This window comes from Hemiscyllium ocellatum, chromosome 3 (genome assembly GCF_020745735.1).
Source record: "Hemiscyllium ocellatum isolate sHemOce1 chromosome 3, sHemOce1.pat.X.cur, whole genome shotgun sequence".
Taxonomy (NCBI): Eukaryota; Metazoa; Chordata; class Chondrichthyes; order Orectolobiformes; family Hemiscylliidae; genus Hemiscyllium; species Hemiscyllium ocellatum.
Window position 1 is genome coordinate 16,297,041 of NC_083403.1, and position 27,505 is coordinate 16,324,545.

General features: G+C 39.2%; 1 protein-coding gene across 2 annotated transcripts in view; it reads right to left on the reverse strand.

The window, feature by feature from the left end:
* Positions 1-394: 394 nt before the first annotated feature.
* LOC132830811 (EH domain-containing protein 3) overlaps positions 395-27,505 on the reverse strand; it is a 68,474-nt gene continuing 41,363 nt past the window's right edge. The window contains exons 4-6 of one of the 2 annotated variants that reach the window (XM_060848688.1): positions 23,850-24,262; positions 7,461-7,625; positions 395-5,402 (exon numbers count right to left, since the gene is read on the reverse strand). In XM_060848688.1, coding sequence (XP_060704671.1) covers positions 4,875-5,402; positions 7,461-7,625; positions 23,850-24,262 — 1,106 coding nt within the window. In that variant the 3' untranslated portion in view covers positions 395-4,874. The remainder of the gene's footprint in view (positions 5,403-7,460; positions 7,626-23,849; positions 24,263-27,505) is intronic. The other variant, XM_060848678.1, reaches the window with a different exon arrangement.

Consider the following 27,505-nt stretch of genomic DNA (forward strand, 5'->3'; position numbering starts at 1 on the left):
GGTTACACCTTCTCCTCCTGCATCCAAATCATGAACTATATAGATTGCAAGTTGTCTGGGCATGAAAACCAAACCCTGGTGACACCTCACCAGTTACAGCTTGCAAACCAGAAAAGCAGGTGAAAAAAGCAGATACTGTAATTTTACCCAGGCTGATTTGTATTCCCAACAAATTTCAGTGAAATTCAACAGTTCATCTTTCTCCAGCCAAAAGTAAATTTTCAATAGCAACTGTAAATGTGTGAACCTAAAATTCAATATTTATAACGTCATTTGGAGTAGGCTGAAGGTTGTCAAAACTTATTCCTATTGCTAAACAATCATTTCCTGAATTAACTTTTAAAAATACATGCAATAGAACTTGTGTTTTATTAGAGATAGAGAAACTGCACAGATTTGTACACTGTAAATACAATATTTTATAAATGTACAATAGCATATTATTGGCAAAGGATAAATATTACAAAAACGTAGACTCTTGGAAGCACAGTTGAAATAAACCCACAACAGAATTTCCAAAATACAGTAAATACATGCCAAAAAAAGGTGTATAATTGCAACATGTAACAAAACCACATACTCAATGCAGTATCATTTTCTTTTGCTCTTTTTGATGTCAGAAGCACAATAAGCAAGGACTTCCTAAACACTGACATTTAACTTCTACACCAATGTGCATGGAAGTGATTTTTTTTTTAAAAAGTTTGAAAAACATGCAAGTTGGACATCCAACTGAATATCGTAACTAAGGCTTCTTAAAGAAGTGTAAATTGGGGAAATCAATACTTGTGATAAACCACAAATCAATTGCCTATAAAAAACCCAGATTGAACAATGTTAGTAGATCAGAACTTTCCTGATGAGAAAAGTAGATATCTAGTATATTTGATCCACTAGCTCTATTCAGCACATGATTTCTGAATACAATGCACTTAGGACAGTACTATCCTGCATGTGTATACATTACATATCTAATTAATTACTGCCAATACCATTTACAGGATAAAGTGGATAAAGAGGACAAAATAAAAATCACCAAAACAGCTTCACATCCAACCCATTTTTGAAATTTGGACCCAAACAAGTATACCACAGAAGGATCTATTTGAATTTGAAGACAGAAAATAAAGGGTTAAAAGTCAAGTGCTGTATGACAACTCACTGCTGCAAACAGAATGCTGCACAAGCACTTCGGATGAGATAGCAAGTGGCACTAACTGTCACCTTCTTTGCGAGGCACCTGGAACAGTGAGGTTTTTCTATAGGAAAAGGTCACGTGATTATCAGCAAGGTGATGGAACACAAATACACAATCTCAGCACTTGCCTGTAATTAGCAAGCAGCTTGGAAATCCCTTTGGGGTCCAGCTTCTCCTAAAAGCTTGTGTCAATAAAGCGGTGTCTGATTTACTATTAAATTCATAACTGGTTTCTTTTTTAAACCTACAACAAACAATGCTGGGGAGATGACAATTTTTAGGAAGCGTAAACAATAAACAAAGTAAGCAAAAGCTATGAATCAAACAATTTTACAAATGTACATGTATTTTTAAAAACAAAGGCAATAAAGCCAGCCACAGCATATAAGAGGAAGACATATCCTCCATTCAACAACAGTACATTGACTTTCCTTAAAATCTGGCAGATAAATCAGTAGATTTTTGCTCCATAAAAAGTTTGATACAAAAATTCAGTAGCAATCTTTTCACAAGCAGCAACTTAAGCAAAGACAGCACTCAGTACAATAGGGTTAATTGTTGGACTAGAGTATTTCACATTAGCGGAACACTTGACTAAAAGACAAAAATTCTCTTACATACTTATTATAAATGAAAGCTAGGGATCCGCATGCTTATTTGATGTTCTAGGAGAAGAGCACCAAGGAACTGCTCAATGTGTTTACATTAAAGTTTATGGGAAGTAGAGTCAGGCATTTGCTGAAGGTCAGAAATTAAAACCATTGTTCATCGACCCTTGAACTTTACTCCAGAAGAAAAAAAGCAAAAGAAAACCAGAGAATGTGGCTTTGTCAAAACACCCCATGTTGCCTATACATTTGTTTAAAAGAATACATTAAAAAATTTCATTTGACATAGTAACCAAAAGGAAGTCTTAACTCTCAATCTGCACGATTTACAATAATGCCTAAATGTGAGAATACAATTGATCTGGTTACATGTGCAGGATTTTGAAATTGTCTTACATTCTAATCTAAAGACCAAATTATTTGGATCACATGAATATAAGAATAACCATTTAACTGGAAAGTGCTTAAATCATACACTGCTGGGCAAACAAAGGACGCAAGCATACCTAGTCATTCCAATTCAGTGAATTGACCTCAAATTGTGTGCTTCAATCTGTACCACCAGCTCCCTGAAAAACTAAACAACAGCATCACCCAAGTAACAGTGCCTGGACTACTTTCTTACAGTCCTAAAGAATTGTGTCAGCAGTTCAGATACTCTGTTCACAAGATCAAATGAGCCGAATGTTGCAATATCAAAACAAAAAAGAAAAAAAAAGCAATGCAATGTATTAAAAAAAAACTTCTGGTGAACCTTTCCCAGTACGCAGATTGCACACATCCCCACTATAGTGTTGGGCTAACCCAACGATATCACCCAAAACATTAGTAGCATGAATCATAGAAAAAAATACTTGGTTTAATTAGTCTGTATCTTCCACAAGTTCTTTACAACTAATACCTTCCAAATATTCAGATATTTAAATTAGTAGTTCTGCAAAAACAAGAACTAATTTCATTCGACCCCTCCATCCAACTACAAAGTAAATTCCCTTAGGATTTACTTGAAAAGCTTTAAGTGCAGAATACTGCTTGTCCAAATTTCTGGTTCTTCCCTCTGCTGTCTGAACATCCACAGAAACTCTCCACCTCAAGATTCCCAAGGGGAACATTAATTTATGGATAATCTGTAGTTAAATTGAAAAAAATGATCCTCTTTAGAATTTTAAAAACAAATGGCTTAAAGTGGTGCAAGAGGTTGAAGTTCCCATGAACCTCAATTTTAATATTAAATATTGAAGTCAAATTGTACTATCCAAATTAATGTATTCATGTAAGCTGGGAGCCAACGACTCCCATTGATGACTAAGTATAAAACTTATTTGCTTTTCTCCTTTTGATGGGAGATGTGCATTTTTTTTAAATTGCACTTTAAATTAGATTGTGGATGGAGTTGAGCAATAAAACAAGAGATTTCAGTTCAATGTTTGGTGCATTATTTGGGGACATTCCTTTTAGATCGACTTTTCAGTTTTTTTTTTAGAAAATACATGGATAGCTTATTCTTACAGGTTATAGATTTGTTAAACTTTCAGTAGCTGCACTACGACGTGAACAGAGTAGTTACAATTTTTCACACAAGTGTCACAGTCAGTGTTTGGATAGCATATCAGCAAGAGATCGTAAGACTAACATTTGAAGATGAGGCAGCTTAAAATCCACTTACTGGATTTCTGGGATTTACTACATACTGTCACTATCTCACAGCATTGGTTCACTAGAGCAAGTTTTGACAAGACTTGAGAAAAAGAAAAACAAAAATTCAGTCAAAAAAAACGTGACTACTAGACAAGCAATACTTAGAAACAGTGCCATAGTCTTTGATACAACCACAATGGAAGACATTGTATAGAGTACTTTTTTTTAAAAAAAATGCAAGGACTAGAAATCTTGAATTAAAACAAAAATTCACAAAGCAAAGCAGAAAAAAGACAGGTGACGTGTGGAAAACAGCTACACATACACAGTTAAAAGCGTCAGCATACCAAGTTACAGCATTTTAACATGAATGAATTTTAACTGGTGGATGCATAGTTATTTTGCATGTTTTGCTTAAATATTTAGTTGTGCACGCAAATGCAGTTGTATAGAAAATACTTAAATATACAATTCACAGTTTTTCACACAATGGAGTTTTGTTCAGTTTTTCTTATCAATGTTATAACCTCTTACTTTATACAGTCACCATACAATCCACATAAAATGGATTAACTGCTACCGACAAGTCACAGCAAAGTTACAAATGACTGAACAAAATAGGAACCCCTCCCAACAGGACAAGGTAAAGTCTCTAAACTGTGTCCAGAAAGTCCTGAAAATACTTTCATACACGGCAACATTTGGCTCGACACTGGAGTGCTTTTTGTAATATTTGCAACATTGACCCACCCAAAGATCACTGAACAGGTAAATACTAAACCATGGTTCAGAAGCTGCAAAATAGAAGGCAATAAAGCAAACTATATTATAAAAACATCTGTTCTTTTCAAGTGAAAAACAAACTATCCTGGATTTTTAAAAAAAAGGGGCTAACCAGTTATTCACTACAGTACTAAATGTGGATAAAATAAAATCCCAGCTTCCTGATAGAAAATGGACAACTTGAATTTCTGTACAACTCCTTGCATTCAACGTGACACCTTAGAATATTTCAACACAATAAGTGCAGAAGAGAAAAAAAAGTGATGGGACCTCATGCCTTGAAAGATAATAATAAATCAGGCAATATATTACCTTAGAGCTCAGATTTACTGCTCCTGAAACAAAAAGTTTGTGATAGAAAGATGCCTAGGAATGCAACAGTATACAATGACCTCAGGTTACAACAACATGCTTTTTAAAAAAAGGAAAGACAGAAATGCTTTCATTCTCATACCATTTTAGTGATAACATTTTTATGGAATACATGTTTCCTAATTAAAATTTCCATCTATATAATGGAAAGAAGTATTTTACTATGCAAAGGCTTTTTGTTACATCATTTTGTCTATCTGCCTAACTTAGGTATCAAGACTTCAAAACGGTCTACATTCCAGTCTTTGTCTTCCTCGAAGACTAGATAATCACTATCACTCAGCTAGCTTTCTCTTTGATGGTGGAATCAAGTGCTGTGGAATTTCACTGGGTAGCTCATGACCTTCCAGCTTAACCTTAATTAAGTGATTAGCCAATGCAAACTCCTCATCATCCAACATGCCATCCTTATCTATGTCTGCCAGCTTCCAAATTTTTCCCAGCACAGTGTTTGGAAGCTTGGATTTTACCATCTCCTTCTTTGCATTCGCTCCAGTGACTTTCCCATTGATGGGAGAGAGGGTGTAGAAAATCTCATCATAGCTTGGCTTATCTCGGATCACAACCCATTCCAGGTCATCAATGCCCTCGCCAGCTCCTTCACCATATCCATGCCCAAATGGGCCATTTATTGTGCCTTCAAAGGCCCCACCTTTCACAATCTGGACAGGCCGCTGGGTTTCCTCCTGACGTACTAGGGTCATGAGCTGAGCAATGTCATTTCCCAACATGTCATCGACTGTCTCCAAAAGTTTAAGCTTTAGTGGCTGAAACTTTGCAAAATCCTGCCCCTGCAGAAGATCCTGAAATCAAAAACAGGACGTAATTAACTAGAGCATGGTGAGGACTCCCTGCTCATGCAAGGAGTACAGTAACTTGGATTTGCACCAATAGGACGCACATCAAGAGAACTACAAATCAGTTGTGAAATTAAAATCTTAAACCATGTACTATGATCTGTAACAGCACAAGACTCCTGATTGCAGTGTTTTTCACAAATACTATGAAATTTTGAACCATAGCTCAAGTCAATTATTGTAGAAATACTCCTATGCCTTTATCACTTCTATGGACTTTGCTGACCTGATTCCCATCTCACACCTAACAAACTTTGGCTCATTCAAGTCCCTGTATTCTGTAAACTTACTCTTGATTCAATAGAGGAATGTTCAGCTTTGTACTAATGTACAAGGTTTTTCCAACATGTACATTTTCTGCAGCCTATTCTATTCTAGGATTCTACAAACCTAACTGCCAGAAACCAATTGTATTGATTGGCAATAAAGTACAGGTAGTGGGAGGGTGCCTTTGCCGGAGGAAGGCAGCGGAGGAGTGGGTAATATCTAAGAATCTAGCACCTATGGGGAAAGAGGTGTTTCCAGTAAGCTTTACTGCAAGAAAAAAGTGCACCGAGTAAGGGGTTCAAGGAAAGGGGAGTACATTTTACATTTTCAGCATTTAATTCCCAACTTTGTGCAGATTAAAATCAGAAACTGGTTATGTTCAGAAAACAAGAATTATATCACTTCTTCATTATAAAAGATTACTGGCAATGCTAAAACAATTTGGGAGGCGTAGGTTATATTAACTATAATTAGCACATACTAGATAAGGCAGGGCAGGTGATATGCTGCAACTGTCGAAATTGGGAACTTTTGGATGCCTGAGAGATCCAGGATGTGGAGGTGCCAGTGTTAGATGAAGTCAGAAGTCACAGAACACCAAGTCATAGTCCAACAAGTTTATTGGGAAGGTGACATTAGGTGCTGAGGGAGCAATGCTCCATAAGCTTGCAATTTCAAAATCAACCAGCAGGAACTTCAGCTCAGTTATGGAGTTGGGTTAACCTGCAGATACTGCAGCAGTCCAGGGATAGATAGGTTAGCTTGACACTTTACTCCAAAAGATAGCGACATTCCTTAGGATAAGATCTTCTGATTCAGCCATGAGGGACAGGAGGCTGACTTCAAGTGAGGCAGGCAAGGGGACACCGGACAAGAGCATCATTCTTTGCTGTTGCCCAACACATTTGACATTTTCTTGACTTGTATGGATGAGGTAATTGGCCATGGCACTGATATACAGAAAGCAATTCAAGAGGAGGGGGAAAATAAGATGAAATGTAGTGGTAGGAGGGGAAACATGAGAGTAACCAGATCAGCCATAATCTAATTGAATGTCAGAAAAAGTCAAACAGGCAGAGTGGCCAGCTTTGGCTCCTAATTCATATGTTTGTATGCTATGTACAGTTTGTTCTGCTATAATGGATGTTTCATTAATGCAAATTCATGGTAGTGCAATTAACAAATTAGGAACACTTTCTAAAGTGCAAACTTTTAAAACGTATTGGCTGTAACGCAATTACATCGCCAACACTAGGCGCTGATACTAAAGCGTGATTTTTCTGAATCACGTTATGGAAGAACTACCTGCACTTGTAACATGCAAGAAAAAAGGCGATTAAATTAACTAGATGGATATTGATTAAATATCCAATAATTACACAGTTGCCACATTTTCATTTGTACATTCCTGTTAAAAATAATATACTAAAACAAGTTTAAGACAGCAGTGCTAATGTTGCATTAGTGGCAATTTTGAATTTTAAAAAGAAAACAATGAACATAAAAACGAACAAACATCTCTCAAGACTTATCTTTGATAAATGCTTTTTCTTCAATAACAGATAGTATACTTGACTATTGACTGTTACATGGATAATGCTTTCCAAGAGTACAAACTATATAAACTGTCAAAAAAGTGTATGTAATCTGACATCTTAGCACAAAAGATGCAATAAATTTGTATCACATGGTATTATGCCAAATAATATTAAAGAATGTTAAAATAAGCTCTGCTACCTGCATTTTCTTCGTGTTAGGAAAATCCCCAGGAGAGATCTGATGCTCTCGTTCAATCCTGGCATAAATATCTCCGAGGCTGTTGATTAGTTCTTTTTTCTTACTGTCTTTGCCAAACACAGCTGGCATCTCTTTTCGTAAAGCACTGATAATGTAGGCATGAACCTGGGAACACGGAAAAAAAAACAGGCAAATGAATAATATTTCAATTATACAAGTACTCAAAACCTCATTTGACAACAAAAGACAGAATATTTCTATTTTTTGGTGTGATACAAATACCATAGTAGCATCCAGAGGTCATGAGTTCAATACCAATCACAAAAAACAAAAACAGGTTTGCACTCTGCAAGAATCTTCTCACCTATCATTTGAGGACTACAACAAACACAGAAGTTAGTATTGAAAACTTAATCTGTTGGCTAATATACTCAGGATGAGAATCCAACTCCTACCCAGTCTGGTCTGCACATTACTCCAGCTCTCACTAAGTGCGTGCCTCAAAGACCTTCTGAAATGATTGTCTCATATTTTAACCATAATAAAGTTTAAAAAAAGATTAAAAAGTGAATTAATCAGAAAGATCTAATGGTAATGATCCAGCAAAATCATGCCTATCAGCAACACGTATCTGTTTCCTTTAAATGGAGGATTTTCCACATGGTAATGGGTCTGTTCAATTTCATGTATTTCTGCTCACTCCTTAAAACCATGATGGGTATCCACCCCACCAATTTCCACAAATCATAGTCTCCTCCTGCTCCATTCCCACACAGTCACCAGCATGATTATGTTCTTTTTATGTCGCTCTCCTATCAGGATTCCAAAAGACAACACCAGTGATAGCCTGGCACACTCCGAATCGATGCCTAACTCCTCCCTCTTATTTACAGCAGTTTTCCATGCAAGTATTAAAAATTGATTGGGGGATCATTGACACATTTGTTTCAATTTTCCAAAGCTCCTTCAATTTAGGGCCACTCGCTAAATGGTCTCAACATTTCAGCTTTGCACTGCAATGCTATCCTGGGTAATGCCTTTTTATTCATTGGCACCTCAGCCAAAGTTTTAAAACAAAAATTCTCTGTAGCTTGGGGGTAGCCATGACTTCTACATGCTGGAGTCTAGTGATCAAGCCACATTCAAGAGTCAAAATGCCTTGCAAGTGGAGGAGAACGACCACCTACTGTGACCACTGTTGATAACAGTTGCGGAAGCCCCTGACAGAGGCTACCAGTAGATGCGATACTACACGATGTTTGACTAGGTATAGCTGACAACAGGATGCAGTTCTGCTGCTTGGAGTAGTGCGATGGAGCCAAAAAAAATTTCTACACTCTGGACAGGCTATGTCACACTTCCCCAATTTGTTCTCTGTACAACTGGAGCACATAATAAAGGGAACATAATGGATACAGAGGAACTGAGAACATGGAGCAGTTTTCAGGAAGAGGTGGAGGACGATAAGCAGGAGGAACCTCACTTGTACCCAACTAAGCCTGTTGTTTGGCACGGTGAGCCAGTCAGGATGTAACGGATACCCAGTTCCAGCAAATGAAAGCTGGATGAGGTTATACAATACTTGATGCGCAGCATGCAAATCAGCTTTTATTCTAGAAAAATAAAAGACATACAACTTATTTGTTTGCTCTCTGTATACTTCTGGAGATTACTAACAAAAGTTAGTCCTCACATTTTAAAGTCTCGCCTCTGTGTGATGGCGTTCCAGTGAACAATTAGGAAGATGAGGGTTTACAATGGGCTTTGGGGAAAGAAACAATTACATCGTGTGAAGGAGCAAGATGCAATGCAGCTAGGAACGGCTGTGCTGAGAGGCCAGATGGCCAACACCAAATTAAGGCAATACCTTCCGAGCATTTCAAGTACTTTTTGCACCATTAAAAGTCACCATCCTTTATTTGGAGGTGGGTCTGTGTATAGCAAGTGGCCGAGCAGTACAATTGCTGAATTATTAATTCTGAGACCAAATTAAATGTTCTGGGACCGGGTTTCAAATCCCACCACGGTAGACAGAGTCAGATATGCAGGATGGAAACAGACCCTTCGGTCCTACCTGTCCATGTCAACCAGATATCACAACCCAATCTAGTCCCACCTGCCAGCACCAAGCCCTTATCCCTCCAAACCCTTCCTATTCATATACCCATTCAAACACCTTTTAAATGTTGCAGTTGTATCAGCCTCCACCACTTACTCTAGCAGCTCATTCCATACACTTACCACCCTCTGTGTGAAATAGTTGCCAGATGTCTCATATCTTTCCCCTCTCACCCTACACCTATGCCCTCTAGTTCTGGACTCCCCCTCTTCGCTGTCCACTACACCTCCAATTTGTCATCTGCAAACTTACTCACTATACCTCTTATGCTCGCATCCAAATCATTTATGTAAATGACAAAAAGTAGAGGACCCAGCACCAATCCTTGTGGCACTCCACTGGTCACAGGCCTCCAGTCTGAAAAACAACCCTCCACTACAACTACCTGTCTTCTACCTTTGAGCCAGTTCTGTATTCAAATGTATTCCGTGAGATCTAACCTTGCTCACCAGTCTCCCATGGGGAACCTTACTGAACGCCTTATTGAAGTCCATATAGATCACATCTACCGCACTGCCTTCATCAATCCTCTTTGAAGTAACAAAACAAAAAAAATTCAATCAAGTTTCAGAGACATGATTTCCCACGCACAAAGCCATGTCGACTATCCCTGATCAGTCTTTAGATGGTGGAATTTGAATTTCAAAAAAAAACAAACAACAAATCTGGAATTAAAAGAGTCAAATGATGACCATGAAATCTTCATCCATTGCCAGAAAAAAAGTCTACCTCGTTCACGAATGCCCTTTAGGGAGGGAACTGCCATCCTTTCCTGGTCTGGCCTATATATGACTTCAGACCCACTAATGAGTAACTCTTAACTGCCCTCTGGGCAATTAGGGATGGGCTATAAATAGTTGCCCAGCCAGCGATGCCCTCATCCGGTGAATGAATATATTTTAAAAAATGGAATGAACTCTTACAATAAGCAGGATGTGCTAGAGTACAGTCAAGCAAACAGAGTTGGTGGCTTTGTAGTGGATATTGGTGGATAGCACCCTTTCCATTTCTGGGGGTGAAGTCAAGAGAGAAAAAAAAATCAGATAGAACCAGGAGAGAGCAAGAGCAAAAACAAAAGCTAGGTTTTTTTCATTTCTGGACAAAATCATTATATTAGTAGAGGGGGGCATGGTCAGAATACTGGAGAGTGGGAATCAAGTGTCTGTGGACTGTTCCACATAACCCATCAATTATGGCATAACTGGGATCCATGTGAGCAATTGACTTAGAGGGCGATTAACAAAAACAAGTGTTATTGGAAGCTTGGGGTCATGCTTGTGACCACAGACTTATAGTAAAGTGTTGTGTGAATTGCACACTTCAGAATAAAGCATTACAAATTAATACAAAAGCATAGAATTCTGACTGAGATTACTTCCCTTACTACAAGTGATGTGATAAACTCCGACTCTTTTCATATTTACAATGTTCCAGGAAGTAATATGCATCCGCTGGGAGGTTTGACATTAAGCTTGATCAAATTAGCAACTAGCTGTACTTCAAATGAAAGCTTGTCCAAGAACAACAAGCTAGGTGTTGCATACTCTTAACATCTGACTGGATATGGGCAGGTTTCATAGCCAAATTATAGACAAAAATCAATTGTGACCTGGTCATTATTTCTAACAATGTAATCAGCAATATTTTTCAAAGGGTCAGCAAAACAAGTAGGCAATTTGATAAAGCACACAAAATGGCCAGCCCCATTCTTTAAAATGCATACAAAAGCTTAAAAAAATATCAAGGTTTGCAGCAAGCTTGATCTCTTCAATGCCCAGAAGCACTAATTCGAAGTTGGCTTTGTGCATATTGGTAGCCTTCCTGCATCTCAAAAAGTATTTATGCATGCTTCTGTAAGTCAGAGCTGTACAATATGGAAACACACCCTTCGGTCCAAACATTTGAAAAAAAAAAATGCACCACAGATCGCCCCTATGATTGCCCCACTGGACCTCAGCCCACTGGCACTTGAAGGCATTTATCAGTTTATGCCTTCCCAGAATTTAGAGCTGGAGAATAAATAATACTACAATATATATCAAATTAAAGTTATCACTTGGTATCAAACTGGAGATCCTTATATAGAAAAGTGAAATACTGTGGATACTGGAAACTGGCAATAAAAGCAACATCTGGAGCATCTTCGTTCTAGCAGGGTTGGGGAAGGGGTGTGGACATGTGGTGGTAGGGGATACACAAGAGGGAGTTGAGTAGACAGTCTGAAAGTGACTCATCAGAACTCAAAAGAGCTTGCTCAATGCATTTTATTTAAAAATGCTGTTGACAGATGGGAAAGATACATCACCTCCAAGGTTACCATGCTGCAGGGACCATTCCATTTATGACATCCTGACTCATCCCAGTCATTCTCAGCATTTCCTCTGCACCAACAGCACACTCCCAGGTAATGACACATGGTCTAACACTTACTCTTTCCCCTCCCACCTCCTCACTACCAAGACCCCACACATACACAAAACACCGTCTCACCTGGGAGGTATGTTTAAATTGGTTTACTTTATTCACTGTTCACAATTTAGTCTCCTATAACTTGGCAAGGTCAAACGCAGACTGGCTGAATGCTTTGCTTATAAGAATGGTCCCAACCTTCCAGTCATTTGCGACAAAATAAACTTGCTTCCATGCTAACAATTCTATCCAGGGCTGGTGTTCCTGTGAAGCTCAATGCAAACTGGAGAAACACCACCTCATTTTCCACTTGAAGACTTCACATCCTCAAGGACTTCAGAGAGTTCCCCAACTTAATTGTATGACCTCGCTTCTCCATTTTGATTAGCTGCTTCATCCTGTTGACTTTCCTCAGTATAGCAGACCCATTTTCTCCTCATGTACCACCATTAGAGCTCCCTTTCAAACTTCACAATTTTGTTTAGGACATCTAAACTTCCTCCCACTTTGTCATCAGCATTTGAAAACATCCACCATTTTCCAATCCTTTTCAGTTCTGAAGTAGTCATATTGAATTCTCAAAGTCAACTCTTGCTTTTCTTCACTGATGCTGCCAGATTGGTTGAGTTTCTTCAGCATTTGCTTTTATTCCCAAGATTCTCGTGTTCTACAGGAGTCTATCAGACAGTGGGACATTTGGACATGGGAAGAGTGAGAAGAGAAGCATTTTGGAAGGTCAAATTTGAATACACAGGATTAAAAGGCATGATTCTTGGCAGTGGTCTAACATTGGGGTTTGGGGGTCCATGTCCAAGTTAATAGAGTCATTAAGGCATATGGTGCATTGACTTTCATTAGCAGGGAGACGCTGCAGCAGCTCTATAAGTCCTGTTTAGACCACACTTGTTCAGTTAGTCGCCTCATTATAGGCAGGATGTGGAAGCTTCAGCAAGGGCGCAGAGGAAATTTACCAGAATGCTGCCTGGACTGGAGGACATCTTATGAAATAAAGCTGAGGGAGCTAGGGCTTTTCTCACAGGAGTGAGGAAGAATGAGAGGTGATTTGATAGAGGTGTAAAAGATGGTAAGCAGAGATGGAGTGAATAGTCTTATTTCCAGGGCAGAAATGGCTATCACAGTGATTGGAGGAAGGTTTATGGAGATGTCAGAGTTAGTTTCTTTACACAGACTGGCTGGTGTGTGGAATGCACTGCCAGAAGTGGTGGTAATAGAGTCAGATACATTAGGGACATTTAAGCAACTCTTGGATGGGTACATGGAAGATAGTACAACAAAAGTGTATGTAGGTTAGTTTGATCTCAGAGTAGGATAAGAGGTTGACCCAATATTGAGGGTCAAAGGGCCTGTACTGTTCTACGTGCCATTATGCAATAATGTTTTTTTGGAAAAAAACTAGCAAAAATAAATGAACATGCTTTTAGACAAAATCAAAACAATACATTCAAAATTTAATTAAATGGTTTTTAAAATAGATGCATAAAATGGAAAAGGGCAACTGGGGAACACAGGTATGGGGGATGATTATTAGCACACATCAAGCATAAACTTTCTGGATCTTAATTTAAGTTTCATGGGATTGTTTTTGGATTTTCAGGAATGTAGACTTGAGGCTACAATTGTGTTAGCCGAGATCTAGGCAAATAGTACCGGCTAGTATGCTAAATGGCCTCCTTCTGTTCTTAATTCAAAAGAATGTATTAGCTCTATTACCAACACAAAAGAGAGAGAGAGTACTAATCCAAAGCTACATAATATTAAAGTGATTAAAAATTATTATTTTGGTCAGAGACAACTGTAAAGCATCATTCATTTCAAGAACAAAATAAAGAAAATTACAGCACAGGAAAAGCCATTTGACCCACCCAGACTGCACCAGATTCTCTATCTAAACCTGTTGCTGATTTTTCTAAGCACGTGTATCCCTACCCATTCACATATCTGTCCAGAGACATCTTAAAATAATGCTATTGTGCCCATCTTTACCACCTCCACTGGCAATGCATTCCAGCACCCACCACTCTCTGCATAAAGAAATTTCCATGTTATTTCCCTTAAACACTTCCTCTCACCTTGAACTTACGAATCCTAGTAATAGAGTCTCCTACTCTTGGGGAAAAAGCTTCTTGCTATACACCCTGCCTATACCTCATTTTGTAGACCTGTCAGGTTCTCCCCTCAACTGCTTCCTTTCTAATGAAAGGAATCTTAACCTACTCAACCCAACACCCTCCATACCAGGCAACATCCTGGTGAACCTGCTCTACACCCTATCCAAAGCATCCATATCCTTTTGGTAATGTGGTGACCAGAACTGTACGCAGCATTCCAAATGTGGCTGAACCGAAGTCTTATACAATGTAAGATGACCTGCCAACTCTTGTACTTAATACCCCGTCCAATGAAGGAAAGCATGCCATATGCCTTATTGACTATTCTGTCAACCTGCATTACCACTTTCAGGGTACAGTGGACCAGAACACCCAGATCTCTGTACAACAATTTTCCCCAGGACTTTCCATTTACTATATAGTTTGCTCTTAGTCAAAGATGTACAGCATGGAAACAGACCCTTTGGTCCAACCCGCCTATATATCCCAATCCAATCTAGTCCCACCTGCCAGCACCCGGACCATATCCCTCCAAACCCTTCCTATTCATATACCCATCCAAATGCCTCTTAAAATGTTGCAATTGTACCAACCTCCACCACTTCCTCTGGTAGCTCATTCTATACATGTACCACCCTCTGTGTGAAAACGTTGCCCCTGGAGGTCTCTTTTATATCTTTCCCCTCTCACCATAAACCTATGCCCTCTAGTTCTGGACTCCCTGAACCTAGGGAAAAGACTGTATTTATCCTATCCATGCCCCTCAATTTTGTAAACCTCCAAAAGGTCACCCCTCAGCCTCTGACACTCCAGGGAAAACAGCCCCAGCCTCCCATGGGGAACCTTGTCGAACACCTTACTGAAGTCCAAATAGATCACATCTACTGCTCTGCCCTCAATCTTCTTTGTTACTTCGTACATCACTACGCATTTGCCTGGATTGAATCCCATCTGTCGTTTCTCTACCCAAAATCTCCAATCTATATTCTGCTGTATTCTCTGACAGTCCCCTTCACTATCTGCTACTCCACCAATATTAGTGTCATCTTCAAACTTGATCTGACCTAGCTATACCTTCCTCCAGATCATTTATGTATATTACAAACAGTGGTCCCAGCACAGATCCCTGTAGAACACCACTAGTCACAGTTCTCAGTTGAGAAATTCCCTTCCACTACTACTGTCTCCTATTGTCCAGCCAGTTCTCTATCCATCCTGGATCCCATGTGACTTTACTTTCTCCATCAGTCTCCCATGGGGAATCTCAAACAGCTTACTGGAGTCCATATGTGACATCTACAGCCTTTCCCTCAATCTTCCTCAAAAAGAATTCTATTAAGTTGGTTAAAACATGACCTTCGCTGCACAAGACAACGTTGCCTATCACGGAGTCCATTTTCCAGAGATCCTATCTCAGCATTTTCTCCAGCAATTTCCCAATCACTGTCAACTGGCTCACTGGTCTATAATTACCTGGATTATCCCTGTTACTCTTAAGGAGACATTAGCAATTCTCTAGTCCTCTGGGACCTCACCCATGTTCAAGTGAATTAAATCAATACTAGAGAGTTTTGAACAAAACATAAAAGAGAACCAGAAGACAGTTGGAGGTGCAAAAAGCAACTGGAAAGAGTGTGTATTGAATGTTGAAATCTACAGAGCAAGATGAGTGTTTTTAAATTTTCACCGACACATTTAGGCTTAAATAAAACTAAACTATGGACATTGGAGAGCCATGAAACAAATTGCCGGTGACACTCAGCATCTGTGGAAAAGGAAATAAACACTGATGGAGAAAGTAAAATCGAATGGGGTCCAGGATATACTAGCTAGATGAATAGAACGGTGTTTGCGGAAATGTCACTGGACTCAAAACATTAACTGTTTTCTTCCCATAAATACTTAGTTTCTCCAGCAATTCCTATTTTTGCACATATTTAGGCTTAATGCCAGGAAACACTTGTTCATACTGCTTGATTAATATCTAGTTGAACCTATTGGACAGATCAACAAAAACAAGTGCTCTAATAGTAAGAGGCAATTTTAACAACAATGCTTCAAACAAATTCATTTATTTAAAATAGACATTCTGATGAGAGAATGAATCGTTTTACAAATATACTTTTTTTTCCCCAGTCACAGACCAACAAGTGGCTCATTTTCACTTTTCCCTAATGGCATGGTTGTATTCCTGTAAATCAGCTGTAATATTGTAAGCAAATTGGACTTAGATTTTTAAGCTTTGATTTAGCTTGTCAATTTGAGCATTATATAGACTTTTTTTAAAAAGCATACCACCAAAACAAGGGCAGGATACTATTTTGCATTAAAGCTTATTTCAGAAATTAATTGTTATACCACATATTCCACTAATTCAGTTCCAGAATATCAATGACTTGTGTTATAAAGGCAGCCACCAGCCAGTACAGATTGCATTAGAAGACATCAAGTCCTGTAATTAAAGTAGTAGGGAGGAATGGTGGTGTTCTAATAACTTGATAGTCCCATTCCAGTGCAATCGCATGTTAAGAAAGTTGCAAAACAGCAACATCATTTAAACGAAAATGGTACTGAAATAATGCTATAACCAATACAAGTAAGGAAAGTGTGCATTCTACACATAATATAGTCTAAATCCTTCAACTGCATTATAGGCAATTCATGCTGAAGAAACATGTTATAGCAGAACCAATAGTAGGTGGAATGGGGTTAGATGAATTTTGAACTCTCATCCCCAAATACTTATTAGCCTTGCATGCAAATGGCTGATCATGTGGCCAATGTTTCCGTCAGCGAGTCAGTGTCTGTCAGTCTGAAAATTAGACAGATATTGTGAAAGCCCATGTGAGAGAGAGAAAACAAAGTGAGGGAGTTTAAATATAATGATAGATTTTAGAAATTTGGCTTATTCTCCTTGGAGGAGTGTAGATTAGGAAGTGACTGCCCGGAGATTTCCAAATTTAACAATCAATTTTGACAAGGCAAAGAAGGATATTATGTTTCTACTAGTTGGTATGTTAGTGAGGTAGACATTAGATTTGAAGCAGCCATTTTGTCACATTTTAAAAGGCTGGAATTTTAAATCTGTACCTGCTTGCTAAGTTCATATTTTCCCAGGCTCAGCAAGACAGATGGACTTGCAGCTGTATTGCTACTGATTAATGAATTCTCTCTCTGCATGGGAATATTCTTCTCTTTTGCAAGCCCCTATGGTATACCAATGCTTGCTTATCAACTACTAACCAACATTAGCCTCCGTCACAGTGTCTGGACTGGGCAAAGTGCCTACCTTGCTCATTATCCTGCAATTAACAGTTTGCTAATTGATTATACTGGTTAGTCATTTTAACAATCAATCAACTATGCATCTCAGAGACTTGCGACCATTTGGTCAACTGGTCTCTCCCAGTGAGCTCTTGAATAAACAGTCAATAACTTTGTGGGGCACAATTGCTTATCTAAATTGGACTGCTACTAGCGAGTCGCCCACTGCATAATTCATTTCATCCCCAACATTTAGTAACTAAGAATCACAATTGCAAGATTGTCAGTGAGGAGGAAAAACCTCTTCATTCAATTGCTCGGATTTGAAATGCGTTGCTTGGGAGAGTGGTGGAGGCAATTCGTTAATGAGAATTAAAATTCATCAGTTTCAAATGTTTTGGAGTGCTAATCGAGATAGGGCTGCAGAATGGGACTAGCTGGATCACTTTTCAGATCCAGGACAGAAATGGGTCAAATGTCCTCCTTCTGACCAGTACAATTCTATTTAATGACTAGTTTGGAAAGATTGGTCAACAAACCAGTTTGAGTTACATGAAGTGAAGTGGAGTTTTTTTTTAAATACCTTAAGAAAAACCCTTAAAAAAATGTTTCTGACAAGAGGGAAGATATTGTAATGCATAACTAACAATGCAAGTTGTGGGAAAAAAAAGTGTCCAAAAATTCTGTCAAGCTCATGGAAAGAAACACTTCTGGAACTTGCCAAAATTCAGACTTGGATGATTGCTGGTAAAAATGTAGCCCCTTGTAAAAGTCAGACAATACAGTGAATTGTAGGTGGAGTGTCATGTTGTAAAATCTCCAGCACGTATTTGATTTATCAAGGTGAAGATGAAGTCACTTTAGGTCTTGTGACAAAGTTCAGCAAAGATGAAAAGCATTATGTAAATCTTTCTCAGAAGAGAGGCCCAGAGATGGCGGAGATCTCTCTTAAAGCAAAGTACAGGCAAACACAACATACATACATCCATCAAGGCTAGTGCATGTTACTTAATGTGCAAAAGTAACCTGCTGAACCTTTGGTAGAAAAGACTGGAGAATTATAATGAGGAAATGCCAGAGTCTTCACAGTAGGAAGTACAAAAAGCAGATCAAAAATAGGAGGGAACCACATACACTCTTTCCTTTTGCCAACATATGATAAAGGCGTAGAGTGTGGAGACTTTGGGGTTATTGCAAGACTGCCCAGTTGAGAAAAATCATTGGGATGGTGGCAGAGAACAGAGCCAGTGGCTGCAACACAATACCAAACAGGTTTGTCCATGCTCTCAGCCCAGGAGTTAAGAGCAAACAAAATCAGGCCATCGTAACTAATGAATAAGTCTACAAAACAGTTTAGCAACTGCAAGAAAATCAGCTTCAGCAGTATACATGTAATTTTTCAAGGACTCTATAGAAGGGAATAGTTAGAAGTTGAATTGCCTTTTTATTAAAATATTAGAGTGCACATCCTTAAACAGTTACCATGTATAATTAAGACAGTCTAAAGATGACTCAAAGGATTCCCATTATGGAATTAAAAAGTAACTATTGGTCAATGTAAAGAAAAAGCTCAGCATTGGTTCAGTTCCTGATACCCACCATTTTCTAATGAATCAAAATGTAAACTTACTGCTAAACAAGTGGGTATTAGGCCTAAAATTGTACACAACTACAAAGTTACTGGCTTGCTAAAACCATCTGCACAACCAGCAGGTTTTGTTATTTTATTTGCAAGACAGGCTCATAACAGATGTCCTTCAAAAAAAAAGTTAAAAAAGGATGCTGAAAGACAGGCAAGAACTGGAGATACAAGTATTTCTAAGGAACAAGTAAACAGGAAAAGAAACTCAAGCTCCGGAAACTCGATAGTTCATTATAAAGAATTATTACAATGAAACTGTTCCACTTAAAGGCAGGGCACTTTGACCTTTCCAACTCGCCTGTAAGGATTATTAAAATGATATTCCAAAAGGGATGCTAGATCAAATAAAGATAACCAATGTTTATTCCTGAATTTTGAAGCACATTAGTCCAGCGAGTGACAATGCCACAGTGCTCACTGGCAGAAGGCAGAGAGTGGGGATAAAGCAGCCCTTTTCAGGATGGCAGCTGGTGACCAATGAAGTTCTGCAGGGGTCAGAGCTTCCTACACCATAATTAATTCTGTCTCATGTGCAAATGTGATGTAATTAATGATATCGATGAAGGTATTAAAAAGTAATATTAGCAAATTTGCTGATGATACTAAGCTGGCTGGCAGGGTGAAATGTCATCAGGATGTTAGGAGGTTACAGGGTGACCTGGACAAGTTAGGTGAGTGGCCAGATGCAATTTAATGTGGATAAACGAATGGTTACCCACTTTGGTGGCAAGAACAGGAAGGCAGATTACTACCTAAATGGAATCAATTTAGGTCAAGGGGCAGGACAGAGAGATCTGGGGGTTCCTGTACACCACTCAATGAAGGTAAGCATGCAGGTACAGCAGGTAGTGAAGGCGGCTAATAGCATGCTGGCCTTCATAACAAGAGGGATGGAGTATAGAAGCAAAGAGGTTCTTTTGCAGCTGTACAGGACCCTGGTGAGACCACACCTGGAGTACTGTGTGCAGTTCTGGTCTCCAGATTTGAGGAGAGACATCCTGGCTATTGAGGGAATGCAGCGTAGGTTCACGAGGTCAATTCCTGGACTGACTGGATTACCTTACACTGAAAGACTGGAGCGACTGGGGTAGACCATTTAGGACAGAGATGAGGAGAAACTTCTTCACCCAGAGAGTGGTGGCTGTGTGGAATGCTCTGCCCCAGAGGGCAGTGGAGGCCCAGTCTCTGGATTCATTTAAGAGTTGGATAGAGCTCTCAAGGATAGTGGAATCAAGGGTTATGGAGATAAGGCAAGAACAGAATACTGATTGAGGATGATCAGCCATGATCATATTGAATGGTGGTACTGGCTTGAAGGGCAGAATGACCAACACCTGCACCTATTGTCTATTGCCTATAATTATGGCATTGGATGGCCAGTAAACGCAACAATGTAACAATTTCGTGGGAAGCTAGGCTCAGCAGTCACTGCTGGAAGTGCTACCAAATGACTGCTGCGCTTCCACAGCCTTCTCTGTCCTGAGCTGCAGTATTAGTTCCTGCTCCCTGCAACCTCTGGTGAATATTTCTTGTGGTGGTGGGGGGCGGGGGTGGTGGTGGTAAATGGAGGGAGAAGAGTGACATTCTGTGAAGATCTTTTGGAAAGGGAAGCAAATAATTGAGGTCCAAGAGAACAGATGAGATCATTCCTGCAGCCCTTTATTTTGGAGAGCATTTTAAAAAGGGGGGGGGAAAGAGGAACAGAAACACTGATTTGCTACACAGTGTGGACGTGGGCCATTCAGCCCATTGAGTGCATGATGACCCCTTCGCAGGGCATCCCAGACTCACCCCAGCCTACTCTCCCCTGTAATCCTGCATCTCCCATGACCAATCCAACTAGCTTGCACATCTTTGAACTTTGGGAGGAAACTGGAAGAAACCCATGCAAACACAGGGAGGACGTGCAAACTCCACAGAGTTACCAGAGCGTGGAATCAGATCCATGTCTCTGGCATGGTGAGGCATCAAAGATGGCCACTGAGACACCTTTCTCACTGTGCAAATGGGAATGGAGTTATCATAAATTTAGACAATGAAAGATGGGAGAAGGCTGGAAATGTAGCCTAAGTAGCAGTTTGGAAACCAAATGGTATGTACACCATGTAATAAAAAATATTATGCAACTTTAGGAATAAAATGTCTCTAAGAGCCAATTCACCCAATTAGAAATAAAACTTCAAAAGCCTACTTCTACCTTCAGTATACTAGTGGCCATCTAGATATTGAGTGAGTACGTATAATTCCCAAACTTGGAACTACATCAAATGGGTCAAACATTCTTTGGTAATAAATATTAATGAAAAAGATATTTGCAATACCAGCCTATTAAGATTAGCTTTACCCCTGGCAATTAATTTTGAATACTTTGTAGTACAGAGATGCTACTCTAATTCCCCACAAACAATGATGAAACAGAAATCTATAGTCAGGTTTCACTCAATACCCCAGGAGGTGAGTTTGAAGTGGGAGTCTATTGGAAATGGTGTCACAATATCAAAAAGCTTTAGGGTTACAAGTTAGGAAAAAAAAGAGACTAAAAGAGATGGTGCAAACAGAAGTAGCCATAGGTAACATACCAAGGCAAATAAAACACAATCAGGTGTAACAGTTATGATCCAAATTGCTGAAATCAAAATGTTGAATTTGGATGGTTGTAAGACACCTAACCAGATGAAGATGTGTTTTTTGAGCTTCATTTCAGAAATCTAGGGGGAGGAGTGTAAGAGTATACAAGGTGACTGGGGGGAAAAAAAACAAACCACAGATGGACTTGTAGTTGCATAAAGCAATGATCTTTCGGATTTCAGACTCCCTCATATACAGAAGACCATATTAAAAAGCAGCAGATACAGAATATTAAATTCAAGGAGAAGTAAACAACTCTTTTGCCAGGATAGAATGTTTTCACATTCTGGATAGAGGGAGGGAGAGGAACTAAATTTCTTATGCTTGCACAGATAAGGTTGGTGGTGGTGAGCAAGTAGTCTTACCAGGGTGAGGGAATAGCCACTTTGAATTTCTGGACAGATGCGAGGGTTTGGTGGGAGTATCATGATGAAAATGGTGGAATTGAACTAAAGGATATGGAGGCTGGTGGAAGGCAAAGACAACTGTATCCTAATATAGTTTGAGGAAGGATGGAAAGAAAAAAGTAACGGAAGTTAAAATGGTGGGAAAAAAAAAAGGAATTGACGAGGCCGAGGGGAAATGTTTGATGGAGAAGAAACAACATACTTGGGACTCAAACAGAAGTGGTGTTGTCAGAACAGATGCAAGGGAAACAGAAGCTATAAAAAAAAAAGTATCATGGAAACTGTAGAGGTAACAGGAATGAAAAAACCTCAAATGAATATAGCTCTGGGTGCCAGTGAGGTTAGGAAAGAAGTTTGTAAAGCATTTACTAGTCGTGTAACTAAGTAATGGAAGCATTACAATTGGAATTTCCTTTTAATAGCAGGCAAAGTCTACAAAAAGTAGAAGTTATGCTATAAACAGAGATTGTGCTAGATATGTATAATACCACATTTTCCCTCCTCATGAAGAGCTACATGTTGTATTCTGTGACATTATTGTCTGGATCATTGTCTTGCACCTCTGTTCATTATCAATACAACATGTTCCCTCTTACAAGAAAGCTTTGAGTCATCTGCTGAACTGGTGGTCAGAACACTGGCCTACTCATTAGGCCATTCAGCACTTTAAACCTACTCCCATTGAATAAAACTACAGATGATCCCATTATGGTCTCATCTACACTCCATCTGCCTAAATAACTCTAGGCTCCCTTCTCCATCAAAAACGTAATATCACCTTGAATAAATTCAATGAGCCAGGCTCTAGTGTTTCCTGGTGACAAGAATTCTGCAAACTTACATGTAAAAGAATGCTCATCTTCAATTTAAAAAGGCCTCTTGTGCTTAGCATGGCCCCCAGCTCACCTCTCCTGCCAGAGGAGCTCAAGTGCCAAGCAGTGACTATCTTCAAGAGAGAATCAAACATCCTTTCCTTGATGGTCACTGTTTCTTGGTCAAAACCCTGAAATACCCTTATTAAAATACTGCAAGTACCCGACACCAAGTGCTGCAGCAATTCAAGAAAGTAGCTCATCACCATATCAAAGGATGGACAATAATTACTGCTGGAGTCAGTAACATTCATGAAGTTTTTCTTTGAATCCTTCATATCCACCCTATCCAATCCCCAAAAACAACATTACCTGCGGTTCCATAAACAGACCCCTCATTCCTCATACTCTAGTATAGGCCTATCCAACAACCTTTGACATAATGCAAACCATTCATCCCAAGGAGGAATTGAATAACGTCTTTTCTAAATTGCTAACAATTTTTTCTTTTCTGAAAAAGGAGGATAAAGTTGTACACAATACTCCAGACAAAAGTCTCACCAAGGCAGTGTACAACTGCAAAAGACTTGAGCAATACAATGTCCAAGATGAACCCACGACCACCTTATTAAAAAAAAAGTTAGCAAGAGCCATACTGACAATTTTAACAACTGTTAATCTGCATTGAAAACTTCACTATCAAATTGGTACAGAAAATGTAGTATAGATGCTATTTTTAAAAGGATCAGTGAAAAAGCCAGTAGGAAGGAAGGATTTGACAGCTTAAGCCTTAATCTACAGAGATGGCTTAAATAGGTAATTCAATAAAAGTACAGAAGATAAAAATCTTAAAAATGGTGAAAGCAAATCCAAATCAAAGCAACCAAAGACACAAAAGCAAGCAAAAAAATTAAAACAGGAGATCCAGAGTTATTTGAAGAGTATAAAGCCATTCTGGATGCGTTGCATGTGTACAAACCTTTGCAAGTCGTGCTCTCTTGATCAGGTCATTGAGTTTTCGTAAAGCAGCATTTCGAGGGAGGCTCTGGATATCTTTAAACAAATCTTGTTCCTCAGCTTCAAAAAGCTTACGATTGTCTGGAATCAGAAGAGGGTGAGACCAGAACGAGCCAATGTATACCCTTATCACTTCAGGAGTATTGACAATTTTGCCTAAAGACCACATAAGAGCACCATAAACTCTCATTAGCTGCTGGGTCTCGATTTGGTCTGCCTTGTTCAGCACTACACGGATCTTGTCTTCATGATTCTTAAGTGCTTTGATAACTTCAGAAAACTCATCAGATATATCCAGCTTATGAGCATCAAAGAGAAGGATGATTCGGTCAACACGCTCAGCGAACCATTCCAATACTGCAGCAAAGTCATAACCTAAAAAGAAACATTAAGTATGAACAGTTTAATTTTAAGACTACCAAATAAATCTAGATCACATTGAAAACAGAGGCAGCAGAAAATACAGGAGTGAAGGAATACAAAATTGCCACAGCTGACGATTTCTCTCCTCTGGGTTACATGAGCTAATTTGATTTTAACTGACTTGAATTTCAGGTACTTTTTCCAGACATTTTACAGAACAAATTAAAATACTATTTTAATTACATTTTACAGGTGAAACGGTTGAACAAGTTTAGTTTAAGCAAAATGCACATTTGGGAATTTTAATTGTCTGAAATTTGTTAAAATTAGTTGAAGTTCAATCCTTCCATTATCCTACTGCGTGTTGCGTCTGATGAATCTGAAAATATTTTGCTTTGCCCCCAAGTCATCTTATTCATCTACATTTGCACCTTTACTTCAGACAACAGTCACACAATGCTCCTCAGTCAGCCCTGTACATTGTTAGATTTGTGGCATCATTGTTCAATTTCAATCAAATGCAAACAAATACACAAGTAAAAACAGGCCACAAGAATTGCTATTGCTGAAACTATAATGAAAAGCTATAATGAGGAACATGTTTTTATACCAGAGGTAGCTGTAATCGTGGGAATGAAGTTAATAGAATTCTAATTATCACTGGAACAGAGAAGTCAGTAGGTATAAAATAAAATCAGTGAACGCTCTAGAACTCAGTTGGAATTCTACATTGCTTTTGAGGGATAATGTTGGTTCTTTAGGTAGTTTAAAAATGTATTGCTGGAAAAGCACAGCAGGTCAGGCAGCAAAGGGACAGGAGAACCAATGTTTTGGGCATAAGCCCTTCTTCAGGAATCCTGCTCCTTTGATGCTGCCTGACCTGCTGTGCTTTTCCAGCAACACTTTTTAAGCTCTGATCTCCAGCATCTGCACTCTCCCTCTTTAGGTAATTACCTGGTATGTCCAACTATGAAGGACAGCTCCAAAGAAAAAGGGACTGCAGAATAAAGTCTGTTAATTTCAATTAGTGGAAGGAAACATTTAAAAGGTATGCTTGCCCAAATATAGATGCAAAGCACATATTGCTCATTTGCGGGTTGCAATCTCTTTTTGGTCTCTGCTTTCCTATCCAAGGTAAAGTTGGAATTCCATATAAGAAAAGAAAAAAGCTTAACTTTTGCTTTACATTGTGGTAACAAACCAAGTCAATCATAATAGTTTTGTTACCAGATTTTTGCTCAATTTTTCCAATTGAAATTATTATATACACAACTATTGATAACTTTTCCCACTGTCTTCCAGTGTGAAAGGCCATTGAAGCAGAGTGTAACTTCCATATGTACACAAACTACAACTGATCTATCCAATAAGGATTGGCCTTCACAAGCTCATCCCGAATCCCTCATCGGTTCAGGCTGTCAGCCAGAAAATCTTACCCAGTTCGCCTTACTGGTAGGAGAAAGTGAGGACTGCAGATGCTGGAGATCAGAGCTGAAAATGTGTTGCTGGAAAAGCACAGCAGGTCAGGCAGCATCTAAAGAGCAGGAGAATAGACGTTTCGGGCATAAGCCCTTCTTCAGGAATTCCTGAAGAAGGGCTTATGCCCGAAACGTCGATTCGCCTGCTCTTTAGATGCTGCCTGACCTGCTGTGCTTTCCCAGCAACACATTTTCAGCTCACCTTGCAGGTAGCCTATATAATTGCTACAAAACCAAAATCAATCTTTACATTGGATATGTACGACAGTAGTTTGCAGAGACGTCATTTTTCTTTGGATTAACCACTTGATCTACAACATAACCTCTGGAATTCATCTAATTTTCGTTTGGCTTAAATATTAAGCCTTAAAAAGTGAAAAGTGTTTTGATGTAGCACGTTATTGAAATGCATTCTCATTTGTAACAGGCAAAAGATTGCATCAGCTCAATTGTGCAATTTTTTTAAAAAAAAAGTTAGGCAAAGGAGCAGAAACATTAAGGAGGTGTCAAACAATTAAACATTAAAACAATGCAGACCTAATGAACCTCATCTGGACTTTCCTACCTTTCCGCGAACTGCTTGGATCCCTATACGAATTTTAAAATAATTCGGTATTCCAAACTGGAACATTCTTCATGATCCAGCTACAACTCTAAGCAATAAACACATCCACAGATTCACTATGCCCAGAGAGAAAAAAAATCCCACCTCATTTGGTGTTAATAGATGGTTCCTCAGGGTAGTGTCCTAGGCCTGGCACTTTCTCTACAGTCAGCCCTGCCCAGGACCTGTGTGTGTGGATCCTTCTCAGGATAAGAACAGCAAACAATTTTTCTCCACTTATCGGACATCAAGGAATGCAAGTACATCTACAATCCTGAAGAAGAGGTCTTGCTTGAAACATAACTCTTGCTCCTGGGATGCTACCTGACCTGCTGTGCCTTCCAGTGCCATGCGTCATCAACTGATTTCTCCAGCATCTGCAGTCGCCATAGTCTCGAACAGTATTGTACATTAGGAGACCACTCAGATGCTGAAGTAGTCTTAATTCAACCAAAGCCTAGACAACATATAGGCATGGGCCGATAAAGTGGAAAATAAAACATGCATCATAATTGCCAGACCATGACCATCACCTCTGAAAGACAGAATCCCTACAGTGTGGAAGTAGGCTATTCAGCTCATCGAATCTACACCAAAAAGAACATCCCACCCAAACCCACCGTCCTACTCTAAAGGTGGATAAACTGGTAGCATGGGTTGGTACTTGGGACCTCAATGTTGTAGCCATTTTGAAGACATGGATAGAACAAGGACAGGAATGGTTGTTGCAGGTTCTGGGGTTTAGATGTTTCTAAGAATGGGGAAGGTGGTAAAAGAGGGCAAGGTGTGGCATTTGACTGAATGACAGTATTATAGCGGCAGAAAGGATATTTGATGAGGTAGTATGGGCAGAGGTTAGAAATAGGTAAAGAGAGAGGAGAAGTCACCCTGTTGGGAGTTTTCTATAGGCCTCAAAAGTTCCAGACATGCGGAGAGGATTGCAAAGATGACTCTGGATAGGAGTGAAAAATAACAGGATAGCGGTCATGGGAGACTTCAACTTTACAAATACTGACTGAAAAATGCTACAGTTAGAGTATATTAGATGGATCAGTTTTTGTCCAATGGAGTACAGGAGGGTTTCCTGACAGTTCGTAGATAGGCCATCAAGAAGCAAGGCCACATTGGATTGGAGGTAGGTGAGCACTTTGGTGCTAGTGATCACAATTTGGT